The sequence below is a fragment of the Empidonax traillii genome, unplaced genomic scaffold (genome assembly GCF_003031625.1).
Source record: "Empidonax traillii isolate 1590-97213 ecotype Southwest subspecies unplaced genomic scaffold, ASM303162v1 scaffold17:size2698205, whole genome shotgun sequence".
Taxonomy (NCBI): domain Eukaryota; kingdom Metazoa; phylum Chordata; class Aves; order Passeriformes; family Tyrannidae; genus Empidonax; species Empidonax traillii.
Genome location: NW_020955210.1, coordinates 600,523 through 623,452, shown reverse-complemented (window position 1 = coordinate 623,452; position 22,930 = coordinate 600,523). Strand labels below are relative to the sequence as shown.

Here is a 22,930-nt window from a genome sequence, read left to right as displayed (position 1 = left end):
GGAAGGGAAGGGAAGGGAAGGGAACAAGGGTCTGGAGAGCAATAATTTGTGGAAAGAGGAAATTCTGGTACACAGCAGGGGATAAAGACACTGTGGTGAAAGCAGGTGGATGTGTAAATTTTATGATCTCTGTCTATGGAGGAGAGTGGGACTGAACAAGATGAAAATGAAGAAAACATTCTACTTGTCCAGGAAGTAATTTCTGGCAGTGGATGACACTACTCTGAGTTTTGTGCTTGATCCACTTTCTGCAACCTGTGCTAAGACTTTCTCTCCTGCCAGTCCCTCTCCATGTCCCCTCAACTCTCTGCAGCACTGAGAACTAAGTCACCTCCTCGCTTGCAGCTGCAATGAAGGTTCTTATTACAGAAAGTTGGTTTGTGATGAATCCATTTGTATGGTATTTTGCTGAGTACAAACTATTAATATTTGAATCAATAACCATGGAACTTGTAAAATTTCATGAACAGCCAAGAGATTTGAAAGGAGGAGAAGATGATGTTTACAGTTCTAAAGGTCTAGCCCTAATAAAGAAGCAAAACTTCAGTTTCAGAGAGAGCTACAGAAACAGGTTTTTTTTCTTCTTGCAGCTAATACATTGTTTTTCTTCTGGAGTCAGACAACTCTTTAGTAAATGAGTGAACAATATGGATTTTTAGCTGCTGCCCTCCTTTTCTTTCTTTCCTTTATGCTGGCATGAATTCGTCCTTCCTGTCAGACATCGGTTACTGCAAACCCACAAAGATCTCATCTGCTTTTAACTTCCTCCTCCTGGCTCCGGGGCTGCGCTGCTTCTTCTCCAGCACAGTGACAATTTTTTGCCAGAAACTCTTTCCTCTATAGTTAATGTTTCTGAGCTTCAGAGCACGCTGACCCCATGTTGCATCAGCAGCAGCTCCTCAAGCCCGCAGCTGCTTCACCTAAACCTCTGGTGAGATGTTGCCACCACCAGAGTCCTACTCACAGGAGATCAGTCTGTCAAAGGAGAGTTGCACTGTTTTTCAAGAACAGTCCCACGAAGGGACTGCTAAAGCATGTTATATTGAACCGGTCTTTCACTGCCCTTTGGTGTAGTGCACTTCTTCTCTGCCCCCTCCAAAGCACAATTTGAACACACTGGGATTGTCCAGAGCAGCAGTATGGCTCCAGCAAAGCCCAAGTCTGCTCTCAGAGGCAAGTGGGAACTCTATAAATGAGGAAACCTACATGAGGAGTACCCCATAGCTCATTGCCTAAATCACAATCATATTTGTGCTGATGGGAGCAAGTGTTCTACCAGCTACTGTTCAGGAAAGTCTAAAAGCAGGGTAGAGGTAGGTGGCAGTGCCCTGCACAGAGTTCCCCAGGGACGAATGTTCTGTAGAAATCATGACAAAAGGCTTCACCTTCTCACTTCAGCCTTCTGCTACGGATCAGTACGGTGATAGGACAAAACTCCTACCACATGCACAACAAGAGCGAAGTAAAGTCCCCTTGAGGAGCAGAGGGATGGAGGCACCAACTACTGTTTAGTAAGGAGGAGAGGGAAGGGAGGCAGGTGGAGAGACCAGGAGACAGGGAATAACGGCTGGTGAAGGAAAATTAGGTCAGAGAACAAAGTCAAGAGTTGAAAAGGGAAGGAGGGTGTAAAAAAACCCAGATGAAAGAGAAAAGATGTGGCTATGAGTAGACAAAGGAGAGTAGAGACTGAGTAGGAAAATAAGCAGCACCACAGGTTTGTCATGCTTTTCCTGTATGAATACACATCAAACTTCACTAGTAGCTGCCTCTGTTGAACAGCAAGGATCCTATAGCCCTGAAAATGAGAATATGAAGGCATCTTGGAGGATAGGACTGTATTTCATGAGAATAACAGATCCTGAACAGGTCTACAGGGACTATGCCAGTACCCCGGTTGTGTTGTATCCAGCCTGTTTGTGGGGTACAGCTCCCACAAGGTGACTTGCTCTCTGGCTTAGCGCTTGCTATCCTTTTCCGTTTCACTTTTGCTGGTAGAAAAGGAAACACTCTGAAAATCATTGCCTAGGACATCAGCCTTTCTAAGATTAGAATTACCTATAGCACTTGGGAAGGATGGTGTGTTTCATCTACGAAGGGACATGAAATCCACTTTCTTGGGAACCATACATGTACACACTCTTCTTCCTGTGTCTTCACTATCTTCTCTTCAACACTGCAGCCAGAGAAAATGTGAGGAGCCAGCATCCCTGCTAAGGATATATGTCTGAATAGGCACAAGCTTAGTAATGTCCCTATTTAAATATGTATAGAGCCAATTGTGAATTGTTAATGTAAAGCACTCACATGCTGTAACATTTTGGGGCTTTTGGTTTGGCTTTTCCGTGGCGGTGAGGTCGGGGCACCTTCCTCGAGGTCAGTGCAAAGGAAAATATTGGTGACTTCCCTCCTCCCGCTGCTTTGAAATCCGGATCTCTGTTGTCTTTATTCCTGGTCTTTTGTGGCTACTGCAAAGGAGCATCTTCCACAAGGCACCGTGTGCTTGTCCTCCAGTGGCTGCTGCCCTCCCAGCCCTTTTCCAGTCGAGGGCCCCCCGCCGCAATCTGCCGGCCCTCCCCGACCCCGGAGCTGGCAGGGATTGGGGGCGGGGGAGACGGGGCTAGGGAGGGATTTCGATGGGGTGTGAAGGGACACCGGGCGGGCGAGGGGGGTTGGGAAAGCAGCGGCAGGCAGCGGGGGAAGGAGGGGCGGCGGGGCCTCGGGGGCCGGGCTGGCGCCTACCGGGGGGCTCCCGCCGCCGGCGCTCCTGCCGCTGCCCCTCGGGCAGAAGCACCTCCGGGCAGCCCGCAGCCCCACCGGCAATTTTCTGCAGGGAGGGCTCTCCGGCTTTGTTGGGGCGGGCGGCGGGAGGGCGGCGCGCCCCGCGCTCCCGGGCCATGCGGACTCTGAGGGTGCGGGCGGGCTGCGCTGCTGGCGGCGGGGGCGGCCGGGGGCTTCCCCATCACCGCCGGCTCTCCTGCGCATCCACGCCTGCGGGCTGAGCCTCACGCGTTATTCCAGTGCGTGAACTCCACCCAAAGAATGCATCCGACGGAAGCGGCTGTCGGAGGGAAGGGAGCCTGGAGGTGAGCCCACGAGGTGCCCGACACCCCGGAGCCATCAGGCCACCTCTGCCCCCACAGCCGCGCTCCCCGCTGGTACCCACCCACCGCTCCCGCTCTCCCGAGGAGTCCAGAGCGGCGTCAAGCTCCGGCATCGGCTGCATCAGCCCTGCCTCAGCCCTGCCTCAGCCAGGCTCATCCAGCCCAAGACCCTTCCAAAGGCAGATGTCCTCCCTGCTCAGCTCCCCAAAGGAGCCTGTCCCTTACACGTTGGCTGGCTTCTTAGTTAATCATTAGGCAGCAACTGTTGCCCGTAAAGGACAAAAAGATACTAATTTTAAAAGCCTCCCCACCCATTTTTCGAGCACATCGCAGTGACCTTGCAGTCAGCGCCCCACTGGACATAGATGAACTCAATTCACCCCAGAGTTTTGTATTCAAGCACCCTGATGTAAGGGAACAGTGCTACGTAAACCCAAGTTCTACTACTGTCCTTAAATTATCTGTTAGTTTGGTCATGTCTTCACGGTACCTGTTTTATGATCCTGTAAATGCCACTAAATCCGTTGCGTTTTAGCAGGTAGTGCACGTTTCTATCCATCCTCTATCTGGGGATTGACAGAGTAAATCAGGAATACAGAAAATTTGCATTTTGGAGTTAAAAGTTGTATCTGAAGACACCCACCACTAGTGTAGATTTGAGTCCTTGGGTGGGGCTTATCTATTCTTTTCGAAAAAATACTACATGGTGAGTGGAAAAAGGATAATTTCCCCCATTGCCAAAGGGTAGTTCTCTGTGTCCACAGGCAGGCGTTTTAGGATGTGTGAAAGAAAAGGCAGCATTTCATCTGTGATGCTAATGATCAGCACTGGCCACTATTGCTCTATTTTGTCTCTAGGACTTGGTAGCTCCAGTCAAAGGCAGCCCCACCACTTCTCTCCAGAATACTTCTCACCACAGTACTCTGTCGAGTTTTTTTCCCCAGGAATTGTTGAACTTCTTCAGACAACAAGTTTGCTAGAAAGGAAGCCATTCTTCTTTTAGGACAACTCTTTACTGTTAAGAGAGAACATTGACCATAGCCAAAGTTAGCTTGTGTTCAAATATTCTCTGTGTTGTTTTCTGTTAAATTTAGTTACACATAGATCAGAGTTTAAAACAGCAACTAACCATAATGCAGGTCTCCTTCCAAGGCAAGGAAAGGTTTTTATCTGTCTGATGCAGTCAGGAGTATTGTGTTTTGCTGTACCTAAACCTTATTCCCAATTTATTTCAGGGATCACATAAAAAGGGTTATGGAAAACAATAGATATCCTGGAAAGACTAAGACTTGTATTTAGTATTTAACTGCAAGAAATGCTTCACCTCTTGCAACAAAGCAACAAAACATCCCTTTTATTTTGCTGTGTTGTTAGTATTTCTTAATTTTTTTTTAAGATTAATTTTATATGTACTTCTTCAAGACTTAAGAATGTTTGTATCCTAAAGTGTAGAAAAATTAAATTATTATTATTATTAATAAAGATATAATCTATAAAGTTGGTTTGGGGATTTCAGAATATTAAAAAAAACCTATCAGAAAATGCATTTGTTAAAAAAAATAATAAATTAACACTTTAGCAAGAACAAATCAATAAAGGAGAAAATTATACACTTTTGAAGTATAATGCAGATACAAAAGAAAATATTGGGATTATTAGTTTAGAAATTGAACAGTTGAAAATAAACCCTGGATTTCGTATATATTTTAAATTTTGACTACGAGTCTGACAAGTATGATGTTTACAACCAGAAACAGTCATTTGATAACAACATCTCAGAGGTGTTCAGAGCTTTCCACTACTTGACCTACAGCTTCAGAACTGCAAAGCATGTCCTGGCTTGCTTTTACCAGGCTCCAGGAAAGTTTTCAGATGAGACTATGCGTGCAGAGATACAATATCTTATGCTATAGGTTTGCAACAAGATGTCCTATGTAAAAAAAAAAACCAACAAACAAGCAAACAAACAAAACCAAACTAAAACAAAAAAACCCCCACAAAACCAAAAACCAAGCCCTGACATTTTTTACAAGAATAAAACTAAATCAATTGCAACTTTATTTGCAGCAGATGGAAACAGTGTCTATCTGTGCAATAGGGTTCTTGTGGGGATTTAAGGTATAAAAATCTCATATCTTTTTCACTCATTTTTTTCAGTCATAATTTAGAGATAAAACAAAATATACCCTTAGGCTACAGTTTGTCAAATTTTTCAGTTTTTTAAGTTCTTCTTGCTCAAAACAGTTTTCAAACTGTCTGGAAGAATATATGGGGCAAACACTGTTTTTTTTATAGGGAAAGAAAGGGTTGTTCCATCTTTCCTAATTATTAAGACAACTGAACTTTGAAACTTTACATTTCACTGCTTCTCACTGGAATACACCCATGAACCACTTCTAAGTTTGTTTTGAACCTCTGCAAGTTATTTACAGGACAAGGGAAAACCCATAAATTAGGTTGACAGCATTTGCATCCAGAAAGCTGATCTGGTTTGTTCTGTTTCTTAAAAAGCCAGTGTTTGAAAATCCCTTTTGCAGGTCATGAGTGTAACATTTTAGCCAGGCCAGGAAAAGATTTCCTAAGAAACTGAGGGGGCACCTGTTGGCCTTTGACTTGGTGGAGTCCGGAAACACTCTTGTCTTGTTCTTTTCAATGCTTAACTCCCTCTGCCCACGTTTTTTCTCAAAGTAAATAACCACAACTTGCTGAAAACATGCACACCCAAAACTATCAGTATTTGGGTTATTATTAGCTCCTTAAAGCTTAAGGCAGCATTAAAGTGTGCCATTAAAATTTAAAAGTCAAGATATAAAAAAGTTACTTTCAGTCAAATAGTCAGACTATATGACTGGTATGAAACATCCCCCTTTACTCTTATCATCTTAGAAATACTGATTTAATTTTTGGTTATTGTGTTTGTTTGTGGGTTTTTTGTTTTGCTTTGTTTTTTGTTTTTTGTTTTTTTTTTTTTTTACTCTGAGGGAAGGCTGTATTTTTACTAACTTGCCAAAGCTGCAGGAAATTTAAACCAAAATTTTCTGAGTTTCAGGGTTTACTTAAGCAACTTGAACACACAATTCAATTAAGTTACTTCATGTCTATGTTTCATTGATATCAGAACTGATATTTGGGGTTTTTTTTTGTGTTGAAAAAAATTAGGATCATATTTGACTAGAATCATATTTCAGTTCAAAATTAGTATTTCAGCATTGAGTATTAACATTAGAAATCCACACATCGCTGAAACAAAGGGGTATAAAACACTTTTGAATTTTCCTGGACCTCTCATTCAAGGTAAGAAAGTAGACTGAAGCATGCAATTGACATTTTTTTTCACCCAAAGAACGAAAACAAATACATTTTGGCATTTCTTTGGTAATGCAGTTTTGACTATATTTTTTACATTATTAACTTATGGCAAATAAAGCAGGTATTAGCTTTGCCTCTAGCTGTTGCCTGTGAGAATGTTTCACTGACTGTTTACACACAGGTTGGGGCTTTATCACAGGTCTGATGCAAGAAAGCTGAATTTTTTCTTTGGCCTCTGTGACCCCATTACGGTACTTTGTTAGTGTGCATTCTGTGAGCTCAGCCCCACTCCTACAGCATGACTATATGTTCAAACAATGGACTCAAAACAGGCTTGCAAAAAATAGCTTCAAACTAGCCCTGCAGGCTTAGGTTTACCTAAATATATAATCTGTTTCATGTTTTCCTACTTGATTTACTAACTTTGGTTTGAGTAGTACTTTCAAAGCATTTAAAAGCTCAGATAAACTGTTTACTGTTGCAAAACTTTAAAGAAACCCCAAACATTTCTAGAAGAAAAACTTGAATCTGAAATTTATAGAAACAGCTACCTAGTCTAAGATATATTTGTGAGCCTCCAGTTTTATCAAGGATTGCTCAATTGAGATGTAAATTGAGCTTTAAAACGGGAATTAATTAGCATGAAAGTAACGCTATATGTATGCCCTTTAATTTTGTCAGACTAAGACTTGTATTTATTTTTACAGGCTTTGTCTTATGAGATTGCAGGGGATTTTTGTTTTACAGATCTCTCTTCTCCTACTTAAATACTTATTTTGTAGAAGTTTTAGTTACTTGATCTTACTCTTGGAAATAACTAGACTGTGCATACAGTGTTTCAGAAAATAAGGTTAAACTTCATTGACTATTTAACTATCAGGAAACCATAACTTGGGGAAAAAATAATATAGGGATTTCCTTGTATAAAAAGATTGTGCCAGCCATTTTATACTGACGATACCTACCCAAATAGATCTCTTGCAATCAAAGTTCCCTGGGTTTTTATACCAAAAATATGTACACTATACTAAGGAATCCATTGCAAAGGAAACAGTTATATGGTATGGCTTTCATGAAAAACACAAAAGACTAAGCCTGATTTATTTTAAAGCAGTTAAACAATAACTGAAATGACCTAATGAAATTATTCATATGTAAGCACTAATGTCTGCAGGAGGAACCAACAATCCCACTGCTCAGCCTTCAGCCTCATAGGTAGTTTTAAATTGCCATATAGTCTATAATTCACAGACTCAACTACTCAGTCTGCTCAAGAAACAGACCGGAAACAAAACTTGAGTATATTTAACATTAGGATGCTTTCTGATCTTGAGAAAAATAATACATAGCAAATGATAAAACCTGTATTGGGAAAACATACTTTAAATACAAACATTCATGACCACATTCTTCAAAGGATATACATATTAATGACCAATTTAAACAGCTCTTTTCATGAATGTTACATTGAAATTGGAATGCTTATTCTTGATAAAATTTGTAAAAGATCAAATTCTTACCTGAACTGGAAAATGATGAATTCTAATTAACCTCCAGCAACAGAATAAATAAATTTTAAGACATTAAAACAAATAATAATAATAATAAAATTTAAACTATGAAACTTTAGCATCTACTATCCTCAATTTTATTTTAATATAAAAAAATAACTAATTTATATCCAAATTAAGATTTTAAAAAATATGAATATCAAATTGTTATGGAGTTTATTCAAAGGTCAGCAATATGATAGAATTTTTAGAGGAAGAGAGATGATTTTTTCTTATTGATGAAGAATGGCTACTTGGAAGGAACTCTGGGCATCAAAATCTAACCAATACTATGTATTAAAAAGCAAATTTAACATTCCTTCCCTATAATTTTAAGATATGGACAGTCCTGGGGCTAAATTCACTATAGACCTATGATACTGCTGGCTGAAGACACTGTTATCGTACCAGTAAGGCAAAACAGATTCTGGAGAGGAGGGTCTCATTGTTCTCGCCAAAAGGATTTCATGCTTGGGTTGCTGCCCCATTTTACTCCCTCACTTGATATTTTTTTTCCTCTTGGCAAAAGATCTCCTTGATGAAAGAAGGAGCAAACAAGAAATAAATTCTGATTTCTCTAAATTGAAAGAAAACCAAACCAGAACAAAACCCCATCTGAAAAGAGTTACAGTACACTTAACTGGTGAAAAACAATTTTACTTCTTAAATAATGCCTTCATTTTCAGTTCTCCACTGCTTGTAAAAGCCCCACAAAATATTCTTTAGTTAGAGGAAGCCATATTGGCAATTCTTCCTATCACTGGATCAAATAAACTTCGGATTTTGCCCATCTATAATGTATATGATATATTTATATTTTTTTCTACATACTCTTTCCAACACAATTGCAAAGATCTCAGGTTTCATGTATCAAACTGAAATATGATAAGTTCTATTTTGAAAGTCCCATTTTAAATCCAGCTGTGCCAAGCAAAGTGAACACTGATGAAAAGTTTATGTACATATGCATATTAAAAATAAAAAAAATACTGTAAGCCATTCTCACATCATTAAAAAGTAGGTGATCAGATTTTTGTTTTGCAAGATCTGTTTGCAAATATTTGAAAGCTGAAAACAGGATAAAGCGAGCAATCAGTACTTGAATAAAGAGATCCCTGGACAAAATGGGAAAAAAAATACTTACTTTCAAATCAGCATGTAGAGATTCGTTGTAAGTCACAATCAGCACGTTTTATATACCGGAATACTTATTTAGAAATTGTTTGTATTACTTTTGTGCAGTAAGACTGTGATCACATTTCAGTACAAAACAAAAAAACTCCTGTAACTTTCCGGTCAGCAAAACAGCACAGACAGCTAACCACTTTGTAATTCTTTTTTATTGGAAAGAAACTCGAACAGAGCTGGCTACAATGTTATATCTCAAGCCCTGAAACTTCCGATGCATCGTGCGATTTATTTGTTTCACTCCACACCGGCACCGCCGCCCGCCGCGCTCTCCGTCGCCGATTCACTGGGTTTTGCAGCATTTTGTGATAAAAACTTCCAAGCCGGAGCGGAGCGGGGCTGATCCCGGTGCTCCCACAGGCATTCCGCCGAGCACCGGCAGCCTCGCCGGGACCGGCGGAGCCGAGCCCAGCCACTCCCAGCCTCGGCAGCGGGACCGGCCGCCGGCACCGAGGCGCCACCGCCTTCCCGACCTGCCCAGGCAGCTGGCGGTACGTGCCTCGGGAAGGGCGGCCGGACCCGCCGAGAGCGCCGCTCGTGGCCCGGGAGCACCGATCGCTGCGGCGGCGGGAGGCCCCCCGGCGCTGGAGACCCGCCCCGTGCGGTTTATCCCACGGCTCCCCGGCGCGGGCATCCCGTTCCCGCACGGCGGCCGCGCGCCGCCGCTCCTTTGTTCGCCGCCCCTCCCGGCGCGGCGGCGGCGACGGCGGCTGTGGCACGGCGGCCCCGGAACCGGCACCTCTGCGGCGTGGCACCCACTTACCGCCTTACAAAGACCCGGCCCGCCGCCGGGAGGGAGGGCGGAGGGAGGGAGCGGGCTGGCTCTCCCATCCCATCCCGCCCCGTCCCATTCCATCCCGTACCGTGCCGTGCCGAGCCGGCCCTGCCCCGGCCGGCCCCGCCGCGCCCCCCGCCCGTCTCCCATCACATCCCATCCCCGCCCGTCTCCCACCGCCGCTCCCGCCCCCGCCGCCCCCGCCGCCGCTTTCGCGCCACGCGCCCCGGGGGCCGGCGCGGGGGCCAATGGGCGGCCGCGCCGCCGTGGCGGGCGGCGCTGGTAGGCGCAGGGCGCAGCCAATGGGAGGCGGCGCAGCCGCGCCGCTTTACTACGAGCGGCTATGGCCGCCCGCGGGGGCTGCGCGGCCCGGGCACGGCGGGAGGAACGGGCGGGAGGGACGGACAGACGGAGGGAGGGGGCGCGGCGGGGCCGGGCCGGGTCGGGCCGGACGGGTCAGCGTTATTGTCCCGTCCCGTCGTGGCTGGTGCCCGCCCCGCCAGGACCGGCGGCTCCGCGCCCGCGCCGCCCCGGCGGAGGCAGCGGCGGCGGCGCCTCCACCGTCGTGTCGGCGGCCGCCCCGAGCCCGCGGGAAGCGCCTCCTGGCCCCCGCTGCCCATCGCGCCTCAGCCACAAACCCACGCGGCAGCCGCCCGTAGGCAGCTGTAACCTGGAAAAAAAAAAAAAAAAAAAAAAAAAAGGAAATATGGGAGCTGCGGCCGGACCGACGTGCTACCCACCCACCCACCGTGCGCCGACCCCCGCGGGAGCCGGGGATTTCTACCCTCGGGAAGGGACATGGAGGGAGCGCCCTGCCCTCCCCTGGCCATGAAAGAGGGGGTGGAGGGACGCGGCGGAGGCTCTCGGAGTCTCACCCGGGGGTGGGGAGAAGCACATGGTTGAGTTTTAATTCTAAACGGCAGAATGTCGTAAAAGCCCTTGCTAATTAAAGATTGGCTGTGCTTCCTTGTGTGCAATATTTATGTAAGTATTTTAACAACTTCTTGGCTTCTGTGGGCAATAAACACAAACAATTGAAATACAGAAAAAAATTAAAATTTTTTATGATGCTTTTTCTTAAAGAAGTGAATCGAAAAATATATTAGTATGTGGGAATGCTCTGATGTGTGCTCACGCATTTGATTTGTGACTGCCAAAATAAATTACATCTCAAATTGCAAAGCTATATTCTCAATAACTTTAACATTTGGGAGAGCCCCATTGGTCTGAACTGTGTTCATCTGTGCAGGGAAGTGGAGATTTGTCAGGAAGCATGAACAAGTTTTTGTTGTTGATTTGCCTTTTTTGGCATTCAAGACGTGGAATTACTCTTGAAACCACTAACCAACCCACACTTCTTAACAAACAAAGCTATACATTATTTAGATTTACAGAAAATATTTCAGCTTATTAGCAAGAGGTTTTTCAGAGTATCAAACAAACAAAAAGGGGGGGGATTGCTAATAAGTAAGGGTTTTTCCCCCCAGTCATCTGATTACAAAGCGGTTTATGATGTTATTGGACAAGTAATGCATAATGTTATCATGAGCATTGAATCTTCATTTTTGAAAAATTCTTCCAACAAAACAGATTATCAAACTAGAAAATTAAATATATGCACCCTGTTTAGCAATTTTAGAGGAAATACCACATAACACTATAGACCAACCATGTAGAAATGAGCTCATATAGACTGCCTTATAGATTCAGTACAAATCAAATTTATAAAGAATGCAATTAATCTGCAGGAGCAGTGACTAATTCCTTTCACAAGTTTAACTAAGAATTCGGTAGTTTTGAGGAGGCTCTTTTTAACTTGGATAAGCAATTATTTATTTTAGCCAGCCTATACAGACTGGGGTTATGAAATACAAATTCATTTATGAAAAAATTCTACATCCAACCCTGAAAAGTCATAAACAGGTTAAATCTCTAGGAAAAAAAAAATCTTTATCCCCAAGATAATTATTTGCAAATTTTCTACAAAATGGAAGTTGTGATTAAATTCTGATTAGCGAAACACAAAACACTCGATTTCCTCAATCATAACCTGACAATTAAAAGTTCATTAAAAGAACCCTGAGATTAAACAATGGATTGAAATTACAAATATTAGGGTTTTGGTCAGCCAACCGCTTGGATGCACACAACAGAAGGGCCGTATTTCCAGCTTGCTGCAGCATTCGCCCAGCCCCTGACAATTTCACAATGGTCTGGGGCTTCAGCCCTCATGGTGAGCCATGTCTCCTTGCATCATCATACCACCACAAGCAAAATCTTCAGCGACTGACTCACCCCGCGAGCGCTGGGTACCACCACCGAGCTGCGGCGGCCGCAGCGCGGGTAACAAAAGCCTGACCCCAGCACGGCTTCCAAGGAGATTTAAATCACCCCTCTTTAATTGTATACTTGTTAGAAGTTTAGGCACAAAACTAGGAAGCGTTCCTCTTTACTATGGATTTCCAGACATACTACAGAACATGTGGAAATCCAGACACTGCTCACTAATAAAAGTATTTAACCGTTTTCCATGGATATACCTATTAAAACGTACCACAAGAAGCCTATCACGGAATAAATGAAACCTTCGGCTAAAGTGCATTGAATTATTAAACAAAACCTACTAGATCGCTATATTAAACACAGTGCTGGCTTTCATTTCCGTATCCTTTCTTCATCTTCAGGCAACGTTTTGTTTGCACTGGAAAGGCTCCACACCCCCAAACCCCTCCCCCACAAGCCCACCATTGTATCTGTACGAATGTGGAGAATTATGAATGGTTCCTTAGACCGGGCAGGGGGAGGAGGGGAGGAAAAGAGGGGGGTCGCCAAATCCCTTTGTGTGCCGTTACCAGCCGACGGCAACGGTGCCTTCGCGTTTCCCCCCGCACCGTCCACCATTGCCCAGATGGGCAGGGAGCGCGCCCCCCACCCCGCCCCTCCCCGGGCCAGACAGCTCCCTCGCCCCAGGACTCTCCTCTTCTTCATCATCCCCCAGCTCTCCTCCACCCCTTTGTCTTTTTTTTTTTTTTTTTTTTTCTCCCCCTCTCCCCCTCTTTCTCCTCCCTTCCGTAAGGCTCAGTACAAGGGGCACCGCGAGTAATGTGGGATCATTACCATATGGGGCTCCTCCGGGGCTGGAGGGACCCCCGCCCCCGCCCCGCAGCCCCCCAGCACGCAGCCGCGGCGGCGCTGCGCGGGAGCGGATCCCGCTCTCTCTCCCCCGCCGCCTCCCCCCACACTCGCACCCCCTCTTTTTCCTCCCCCTCTTCCTCCTCCCCCCAACCCATAGTGCCGGAGAGCGGGATCGCCCAGGCACGACCCCGATGAATAATCCCCACCGCCTGGCACGGCGGGGGAGGAGCGGGGCGGGGGGGGGGGCGGGCATTGCGGTGCCTTTTCCCCTCCCTCCCTGGGATCACACCCTACTCGCACGGGGGGAGGTGCGGCCGCCCAGCCGTTTTTGGGCGGAGGGGGCGCTCGGAGCGGTCTCCCCCGGCGGAAGGGCAGAGGCGGCGCAGACCGGAGCCCACCCAACTCCGGTTTCCCCTTCCCCCGCCCTCCGGCCCTCTCTAAACTTGTCCTGTCCAGCCTCCCCCCACCCCTCTCCCCGTCCTTCACCCCAGCCCTCCTCCGCGAGTGTGTGTGCGCCGTATCCACTCGCTAATTGAAGAGCTGGGATTCCTCACGTGAGAAGTTGATTTGTAGTTTGAACACGTGGCTCATTCAAAAAGCTGGAATATTCAAGTAATTTTTTTTCTCTCTCCCTCCGCCCTTCCCTCCCCCCTCCCCTTCTCTCTCTCTCTCTTTTTTTTTTTTTTTTTTTTTTTTTTTTTTTTTTTTTTTTTTTTTTTTTTATACGGAGAGGCGACGCCTGTATGCACGTAGTGTGACATTTTCATAGTCCGCCTGCTGCTGCCAAAGGGGTTCGGGGGCAAGACAAAAAAAGTAGTTTTTTTCCCCTCCCCTCCTCCTTTTCCTCTCCTCAGCCCGCCATCCGCGGCCCCGGCGCTGGGTGTTTCCCCCGCGCCCCCCATGCGCCCGGGTAGCACGGCAGGCACTTAGGGCTCCCGTTTGGCTACGCGCTTTTTTTTTTTTTTTTTTTTTTTTTTTTTTTTTTTTTTTTTTTTTTTTTTTACACCCCTTGAGAGGGAGAGGGAGGGACACAAGCTGCAGATCTGATTTTTTTTTTTCTTCCTCTCCCTGTCCTCTCTCTCTCTCCCTCTCTCTCTCTCTCCTTCCTCCATCGCATTTTGTTTTATTTCCCCCTTCCTCCCCACCTCCTCTCGCAAGACGAGGGTTGCAGCCCGCGGTGCGCGCCTCCCCGAGCCGCCAGGAAGATGAACAAGCTCTACATCGGCAACCTCGGCGAGAACGTCAGCCCCCTCGACCTGGAAAGTCTCTTTAAGGACTCCAAGATCCCCTTCTCGGGCCAATTCCTGGTGAAGACGGGGTACGCCTTCGTGGACTGCCCCGACGAGAGCTGGGCCATGAAGGCCATCGAAGCACTTTCAGGTGAGCGGCTCCTTCCACCACCCCCACCCTCTCTCCGCAGCCCCGACGGCTCCCGCCGCCCGCCCTCCTCCGCGGCGGCGGCGGAGCGGCTGCAGCGGCGGGCTGGGACCCGCCGCCGGGCCGGGGGGGATGTTGGGGGGGATCCCTGCCTCTTCGCCCCCAGGTGAGGGGCGAACTGTTGTTTTCCGAGCGCGGCCGGAGCCGCCCGGCCTTCCCGCGGAGACTTTGCGCGGGGCTTGCGCTGCGGCGGCCCCCCGGGAGTGGCCGGGGAGTGGGGCCGGGGAGGGGCAAGAGCCTGGGCCCACAGACCCGCGGAGCGGCAGCTCCCATGTTTTTCCAAGCCCCACGGCCAGCCCTGCCCGGCCGGGGGCCCTCGCTGCATTGGGGGGGCGATGAGTGCAGTGAGGCGGAGGCGGGCTGCGGGCGCGGAGCCCTGAGCGGAGCAGCGGCTGCACACACGCCCCCCGGGCACAGCTGGACTCCCCCGCGGCCCCTCGCAGGGGCCGCCTCCCTCCGGAGCGGGCTGAGGTTCCCCTCGGTTTGGCGTAGGCCGCGGGGCTGGGGGTGAGCCGCCGAATTGCTCCAAACTTGGGAGGGGGGAGCCTTGCCTGCCCCCCCCCGCCCGGCGCTGCCCGGCTATTTATTTCGGTTTCTCTTCGCTGCTCTCACGCACCCATCACCGCCTCCAGCAGCGCCGGCTCCTGGCCCCGACATCCTGTTTTTGTGTGCTTTAAAAAAAAAAAAAAAAAAAAAAAAATTCGCGTGAAGCGGGTCTGCGGAGGTCTGCCGGGAGAGGCTGCCTCGGAGGAGATGGGCTCAGGTCTGCCGGGAGAGGCTGCCTCGGAGGAGATGAGCTCGGGCTGCGCTCCGCGCCTCCTCTCGGCTCCCTTCCCGTCCGCTTCCGAGCTGAAAACCGCCCGAAGTTGGCAGCGCGGGGGGCGGCGGAGACCCCGCTCCCCCTCCCCGAGACGGGGCCGAGCCCGGCTCCCGCACACGGCGTTTCGCCGGCTGTTTGCAGCGCGGGGCGGGGGAAGGGGCCCCGCCGAGGGCAGCGCGGCTCTCCCGCGGCAGCGGCGCGGCCCCGGGCTCCGGGATGCGTCTCCTTGCTGGGCGCCGCGACCCCGCTTCGGCAGTGCCCGGGCTGCCGATGAATGGGCTAACGTGTTGCGCTCCCGTTCCCTGCCTCGCACCCCTGCGAGCCCGCTCCGAGAGACGGGGACGCACAGCCGCACTCGAATATTTTTCCCCTTTCTGTTTATCTCGGCAGGTAAAGTGGAGCTGCATGGGAAACTCATAGAAGTTGAACATTCGGTCCCGAAAAGACAAAGGTAATTTATTTTTATTCCCCCTTGCCCCTAGTTACCCGGTGAGAAGCAATTTGAAAAATGCTTAGGTTTGTGTTTCTCTTCCCTGTAGATAAATGGACTGCTTTCTTAAAACCACAGGCGTGCACTCAGTGCTGTCCGAGAGGTTTTCTAGTATCACTCCATGTATTTGTGTCTTGGCCAGGCTGCAGTGGTACTATTTAATTTATTAAAAAAAAAAAAAAAAAAAAACAGAGCCAAAAACCAACCAACGAGAAGCACCTTTTTGTGGGAGAGGCAGGTTAAAATGCTCTGATGACAAATGATTGTGAAGATTTTAAAATTTAAAGTTATGTGAGAAGAGTTAAAATCTGTGCTAGCAGGAAATGAAATGTGGTGTTGTGAACTGTATAACGGGCAAGCATGTGAGCTCTGCTTCAGCAACAAAAAGCACCTTGTAAATACACTGGTGTATATATATTTTTGATCCTGCCATTTTGGAGTCTGCAGCATTTTATAGGCATGTAGTAGAAGTCTCATCTGTATTTGAGAGGATTTTATCATCACTATTTTGAGCTGGTCTTTAGGAGCAGCTGGAGAATGACTCCTTCCCAGTAAGGACAGGATTTATGCATCCTTAATTTCTAAACATACCTTTAATTTTTGTGAAGCAGTAATTTTGTTGGGCCTCCTGTAAAAAAGCAATATTTGGTATAAAGCAAGATAGTATTTTTACGCTGCCTACAGCAATTCAGCCTACTTTCACAAATATTTAGATTATAGAAAACCTGCCGTGCACTAGAGAGCAAAAAAAAAAAAAAAAAAAAAAAAGATCAAACTTTCCACGTGCTTGTTCCTGTACTCCATTATTCAATCTGGGAAGTATGTCTGTGTAACTTTGTTAAAGGGGGCTTCTACTATTTCAAGATTATTTTTTTTAAACTACAGTGTTTTTAAGATAGTTGATTGGAAAAAACGATTAAGCTGTCTTGATGGGCATTGTATTTTGAGAATTAGAAGTTTGATCACTATTTAGTGTTAGAGGAAAGCTTCACTTGAGAAAGTATGGAGGATTTTTGCTCTATTTAAGGGAGGGGGCAAACTCTCTGGACTAATTCATAGCATGTGAATCTTCATGGTTTTATTTATTTGATACTTTTCACTGGGAATTAATGTGCTCTATGTGCTCTCATTTAATATGCAAGGTATATGGTTTGGATTTACAATAGCCTATATTTCAGATATTTTGTATACAAAATTGTTGTAGATGAAATATATTTTTAGATTTAAGAAGAAACTTCCATAAGCTATATAAGAATTGGTAATTTCCTGTTAGTCTCAAATAAACTTACTCTTATGCTTATTAATCTTAAGCTTGCACAAACAGCGGTCTGTTAATGCTGTTGAAAAAAAATTCATTACACTCATAAATATAAATTTTAAATCATTGGTTCTGCCCCAACTTTTTTTTTTTTTAATCTTTGTTTAATGTCTTTAAAAGTATTTTCCTCTTGTTTCAGCTGTCAGCTGAAATGGTGTAAAAGTCCATTCTTTCTGTTGGGTAGCATGTCCTCCTATTTATCTGTGAATTAGCAATTATCAGAAACATTTATCTGCCTGTAACTTGTTGAAAATAATTCTGTACTGAACTTAAACACTTTTGTAGGCATGCTTGCCTACATGTAGCCATATTGAAAAAATTGCAAATGTAACTGTATCAGCATACCCGTGTTACTTCTCCCAAAGCCCTTATTTGTTGAAACACTGTTTTATTGTGCAGTATCATGTTGGAATGTATTAGATATAGTTCAGATTTAGACTACTGTTTAACAGAAAATTAAATTGCATTTCTCATAACTGCACTTCCTTCCCTTTTGTTTCCACTCCCCTTCTCCCAAAATCTAATATAGGAAGCCACTTGAAATTCATTCAGTGGCCTCCATATGTAGAAGTGACTCTCTGGTTCCTTGTATAGATGTCTAATATTTTTCTTTCTTGAGGGGAGGATCAAAAAGCTGGAGATTTTTTTCCTTATTTTCTTAAACACTGCTTACTGGATGCATATTTAGTGTTAGTTGGTAGTTACATGTAAAAGGACAGTTTTCAATTGTTGAGTATTGTTGGCGAAACTGGTTGGTAAGGTTCTCTCAAAGTAACTTATTTTTACACAAGGGAAAGGTGGAGATGCAGCTGGAGTGGGGGATGTTGCCCCTCAGGCCCACCCAGTGTGTTTGCAGGCTGCGAGGCCAGGGAGCGCTTTCCAGAGAGCCCTGTGCACTCCAGCGTGCGAGATACGGTTAGAGAAGTGACGCCATTTAAAAAAAAACAAACGTGGATGTGTCAAGTCTCTTTCAGCACAAGTGTACGATTAATAGTTTGGTCAAATGATTACTTCATAAGAGCAAAAGTTGTTTTGTAGTGCACTGAAATTATTCAATACATTGTATTGACCTCTGCTGCTGTGAGGCTGCTTCATGGAGAGTCTTAGATCCTTTCCTCACAGCCTCCTTAAACATGATAATTAGTAGGGTTTCTGGGTTTTTTTTCGGTTTGGTTTTTTAATCAGAGTGTGTACATTATTGCTCAGAAAGGTAGCTTGTAGCCATCTCTGGAGAAAGATACCTGAGGTGCACAGGAGGAAAGGGTAAGGGTTTGGTAATCCATATCCTTGTCACATAAAGGAAGGTCAAGAGGTGGTGTCAGCTAGGGTTGCCATAAAGTTGAGCTGCATCTAGAAGATGTGGAGTGTGCCTGGCTTGTTATTCAGGGCAAAATTCTTGGGCCCAGTAGTCACTGCATTCCAGCCCTTGCTGGATCTTCTGATTTGAACTGGGCACACCCAGGTTTGAAAATTGCCTTCCTACCTGCTGTGGAAGGAAGGAGAGAGCCTGTGTGTGGCTTTCTTGCTCCCTGCCCCCTGGAAGCATTTAAAAACAGACAAGGGGATATGCTGTGGTTGAAAGAAGGGGCCTGGTCAAGGTTTCCTTGATGGAAGGGTGGGGAATTATTTTGGGGGAGGTGCGAAGTATTTAATAAGCTTGGAGTAGATTCCTGACTTACTATTGAAATCTCAGGGGAATGCCAAAGGAATGCAGCATTTCTGCATTTAGACCCCTCGGTGTGGAGGAAGGCTATTGCAATATTTAAAGGTTTAGGTCACTTCATGCAAAAGTTAGAGGAGGCATTGTAATGATTTTGACTGCTAGTCGTGCTCTGAGAGGGAAGGTAGGGCACTGTTGGTCACATTCACTACTTAGATGAGTTTTCTCCTCGCAAAGCAGCAGTGCGGGAGGATGTTGGCAGCCCATGGCGTACGTGGAACTTGTGGTGCAAGGCTTTGGGTACTACCTCGCTGCAATCCAAGAGCAGCTGGTATCTCACAAGGCGATGTAGGCTGCAATCTGATTATTCAAATAGCCCTGATGTCACTTGTGCGCAATGAGGGGGGAGGGCAGGCGCTAACTCTGGGCACCTGGGGGTGTGCCTGGGGCAGCCTCCCGGCTCTGGCTTCCATGTCCAGGTGGGCTTCCCACCCCGACCTGGTCCTCTATGCCTGCTCCTGGGGCCTTCAGGTACCTAAAACGCTCACAAACACCTCAGTTGTGGTAACGATGAGGTGTTTTTCCAATTAGAGGGCTAATTATTTTTCTTCCCCACCTCGAGGGCTCTTTGTTGAGAAAATAAATTCGCTATGTCCCTTCTGGGGAGCCTGTTTGGGAAGGGAGCAGGAGAACCAGGTAACAAAGGTGTACCCTGTAGGTGATGATGCTATGGGGAGAGCAACAACTTGCCAGCTGTGCTTCATCTCTGATGCAGAGGTGTCTGTAGGCTGATTTAAGGAAAATAGGCCTCAAATGCCCCTCATGCAGCTATCTCTGTTCCAGAGGTGAGCAGTGGATGGAAATTGGATTGTGTTGCTGATCTTCAGTGTAATGAGGGTTTGTATCTGGTGTGCACAAGGCGGTGGGAAATGGTTTGGTGATGCTTAAGTATATGTGGTGTCTGCAATGTTCACAGTTCATGAAAAAAATAATTTAGTGGCATTGATTTGTATTTTTGCTTCTGTAAATATCAAGCAGGGATAAACATGCTCAAAGTAAGGAAAAATTATAGAAAATGTAATTTGTTAGCCATATTTGTTCTTTTTTCTGTGCCGAAACTTAGAATATTTTTTGAGAGTGAAGGACCAAAACTTCACGTAGTGATTTGAGGTTTTTATTCTCTGTTTCCCACTTTATATTTGCAGATGTGAACAGAAATTTTTTTTATTTGGTCTTTGAAAGCTTACAATTAGAGTGGAAACACTAATTGTGGTGATTCCTATACAGATGAGATGTTATGGCAAGAACAGATAATTCTTCACTAACCATGTTAACTGTTACATTGTTGGAATTTTAATTTTTATTGCTCCTCATACTGTTTGATCATTAATAAAAAAAAAAATCCCTCCTTGTTGCAGTTCTTAAAAATCAGCTGGAACACATGAAACAGCTCTAAATGTGTGTCCTGAAGGGTTGGTCCTGTTCTCATTTTATTTCCTTCCTTTTATGGAAGGTACCCTGAGAACATGCTTGTAGTGGACCTTAAATTGTGCATAGATATGGTAAATTTTGAAGGGGTGGAATAAAAAATAACATTTTGGAAGTGTAATTCAAGGGTAGTAAAAATATAATCAGGAAATGTTTAAGATTTTTTTTTTTTATTTCTCCCTTTTTTTTCCCCTCAAAGCATGGGGTAATAACATTTTCCACATTTTTTGAAACCTTGAAGGTGGTATTTTTGTAAAATGGGGCTGTGTTCATTTCAGTTGCTCTTTTAAGTGCAGAGTATAGGACTCTACAGTGCTGGAGTCCTTTTATGGCTGCTGGCTAGCTACTGGGTGGACTTCAAATACTTAGTTTTGACCTGAAAAATTCTTTAATCGTCTGAGATTTACCTATCCAATAGAAAATGTGAAGTTTCCCACAATGGCTCTGAGAGAGGGACACAGAATTAAAATACACCTAATACTTAACTATGGATGGAGCTAGTCCTTCAGGGAACTTCACAAAAAAGATTCTTTGCTCCTTAAATCTGTTCTTCTCCTTAATGTCATCTTACAATTTAAGATTTTATCCTCCTGAGGCTTTGATAAAAAATATCTAGTGCCATATATACCACATATAAAGGCATTCTCTCTCTGGTGATTTCATCCTTAGCTGAGCCCAGTAATACCCAGGCACAGGGTAATATTGACTTAGAACCTTTTTTCTTGTAATTTAAGAGTAAAATTTATTGTTGAAATCTGATTATTCAGAATCAGTAAATAGATAGAGAACATGTGCAAAAATAAAATGCTTTAAAATCTAAGTATGGACAATAACTCTTCATGTTTTGTATAGAGAGAGGGATAGGTTGAAGAGTTTGAATAGGTTTGATACACTTAACAATACTGAGGTGCTTTATGTATTTCCAGAGTTCTTCAAGACTGTTCTCTTTTAATGCGGGTTCTCTCATTTTGTTTTCGTACACAAGGTGTTTATCTCCACATCTGTCCATTCTTCATCTCTAATGATGCAGAATATAAAATTATATTAAGTTATATAATAATTACTGTTGAAAGCTAAGACAAGACATAACTTCTCCTTATTTTGTCTAGAAATGTGACATAATCTGAAGTACTTGTGCATTATTTTATAATCTTGGGCTTCCGTAATTCCCCCCCCCCCCTCCCGGACATGTCAAAGTATGCACTTATATGCCCTTTCATCCTGAATCTTTGCTGTGTGATTGTTATATTTACTGCCCAAATAAAGAAAATAACATTGAATGCACCATCCAAAAGTCTCCCCAGGTGTTCATGTTTGGGGTATGCTGGGGAGATCAGTAAGCCCAGTCCTCATGGATGCTACCCAGCCTGTCTGGGCATGTTTATCCACCTGGATACTTCAATGGCAGTTGTTCCTTCTCATCAACTGGAATATGTAATTTGGCTTGGAAAAATTTCTGTGTGGTAGCAAGAGCTCCCGTGTGTTTGGGCACATTTCAAGTAACTAACAAAAAATTACATTTTTGAATTGCGTCCTGGCTTTTCTTTGCAGATCTGCAATATATGGGCCACTCATTTAAGAGCTGGACTTGATAATCCTTGTGGGTCCCTTCCAAGTCAGAATATTCTATGATTCTGTGACTGGTTTGTGAGTGTGTGTTGAAAGATGCATATATTTAGCAGAGAAGGAAATATTTATGTTTGTAGTGGGATACTTAGCAAACAAAGTGCATTACCCTAATATTGAACCTAGTAAATGTTAAAATACTGTATGTGTAATGACAGCAATAGAGTTGCACCAAAAAAGGTGGTGTATTCAATTTTTTTCTGCAAGTGCATTGAAATTTCAAAATTAAAAATTACAATATTCTTATTTGCCAAAGAGTATTATCATGACAGTTGGCACAAGAGAAACCTGTAGTATGAAACTATCTCCTGTGCAATGTAACCTTAGCAGCAATGTGCCTCCCCTGTTGCCTTCTTCTTCATGGTGCACTGGAATCAGCACCAACTTTAGCTGTCTCATTACAAATCTGAACGTATGGAAAACTGATACTAACAGGTAAAATCAAGTATTCTGCACTTCTAAGTTAAAATTTGGATAAGAGCACAGATAAAACAATTATTCAGAGAGGGATCTGGCTCTTCTTGGATATGGCACTAAGCACAAAAATGAAGCTGTCTTGAAATGAAAGGTCTACTGGGAAGGTCATTACTCCATTTTATTTTTTTTTTTTTTACTGTCTTGATTATTTTGTGACTAGCCTCTGAGTTACATCTCACCAATCAGAAGTGTTTCAAAGAGAATGTGTATGCATATGTCTGTCCCTTGTGTGTGTTTGTGTATATATATATCCACATATGCATTTTGAAAGATTGTATTACCATAAAATAATTTGCAGTTTGAGAAGAGACCAGCTAAAAATATCTGGAGAATTGATAAAAATAGGAAGGTTGGAGTTGTTGGTTTGGATTTTTTTTTTTTTTTTTTTTTTTTTTTTTTTTTTTTTTTTTTTTTTTTTTTTTTTTTTTTTTTTTTTTTTTTTTTTTTTTTTTTTTTTTTTTTTTTTTTTTTTTTTTTTTTTTTTTTTTTTTTTTTTTTTTTTTTTTTTTTTTTTTTTTTTTTTTTTTTTTTTTTTTTTTTTTTTTTTTTTTTTTTG

The 22,930-nt window shown here is 44.5% G+C and overlaps 1 protein-coding gene across 2 annotated transcripts in view; it reads left to right on the top strand.

Moving 5' to 3' along the window:
- The first annotated feature begins 13,624 nt into the window (after positions 1-13,624).
- IGF2BP3 (insulin like growth factor 2 mRNA binding protein 3) overlaps positions 13,625-22,930 on the top strand; it is a 114,192-nt gene continuing 104,886 nt past the window's right edge. Inside the window, exons 1-3 of one of the 2 annotated variants that reach the window (XM_027895851.1) lie at positions 13,625-13,670; positions 14,217-14,438; positions 15,706-15,766. In XM_027895851.1, the coding sequence (XP_027751652.1) occupies positions 14,264-14,438; positions 15,706-15,766 (236 nt within the window). In that variant the 5' untranslated portion in view covers positions 13,625-13,670; positions 14,217-14,263. Of the gene's footprint in view, positions 13,671-14,136; positions 14,439-15,705; positions 15,767-22,930 lie in introns of those variants that run through there. The other variant, XM_027895844.1, reaches the window with a different exon arrangement.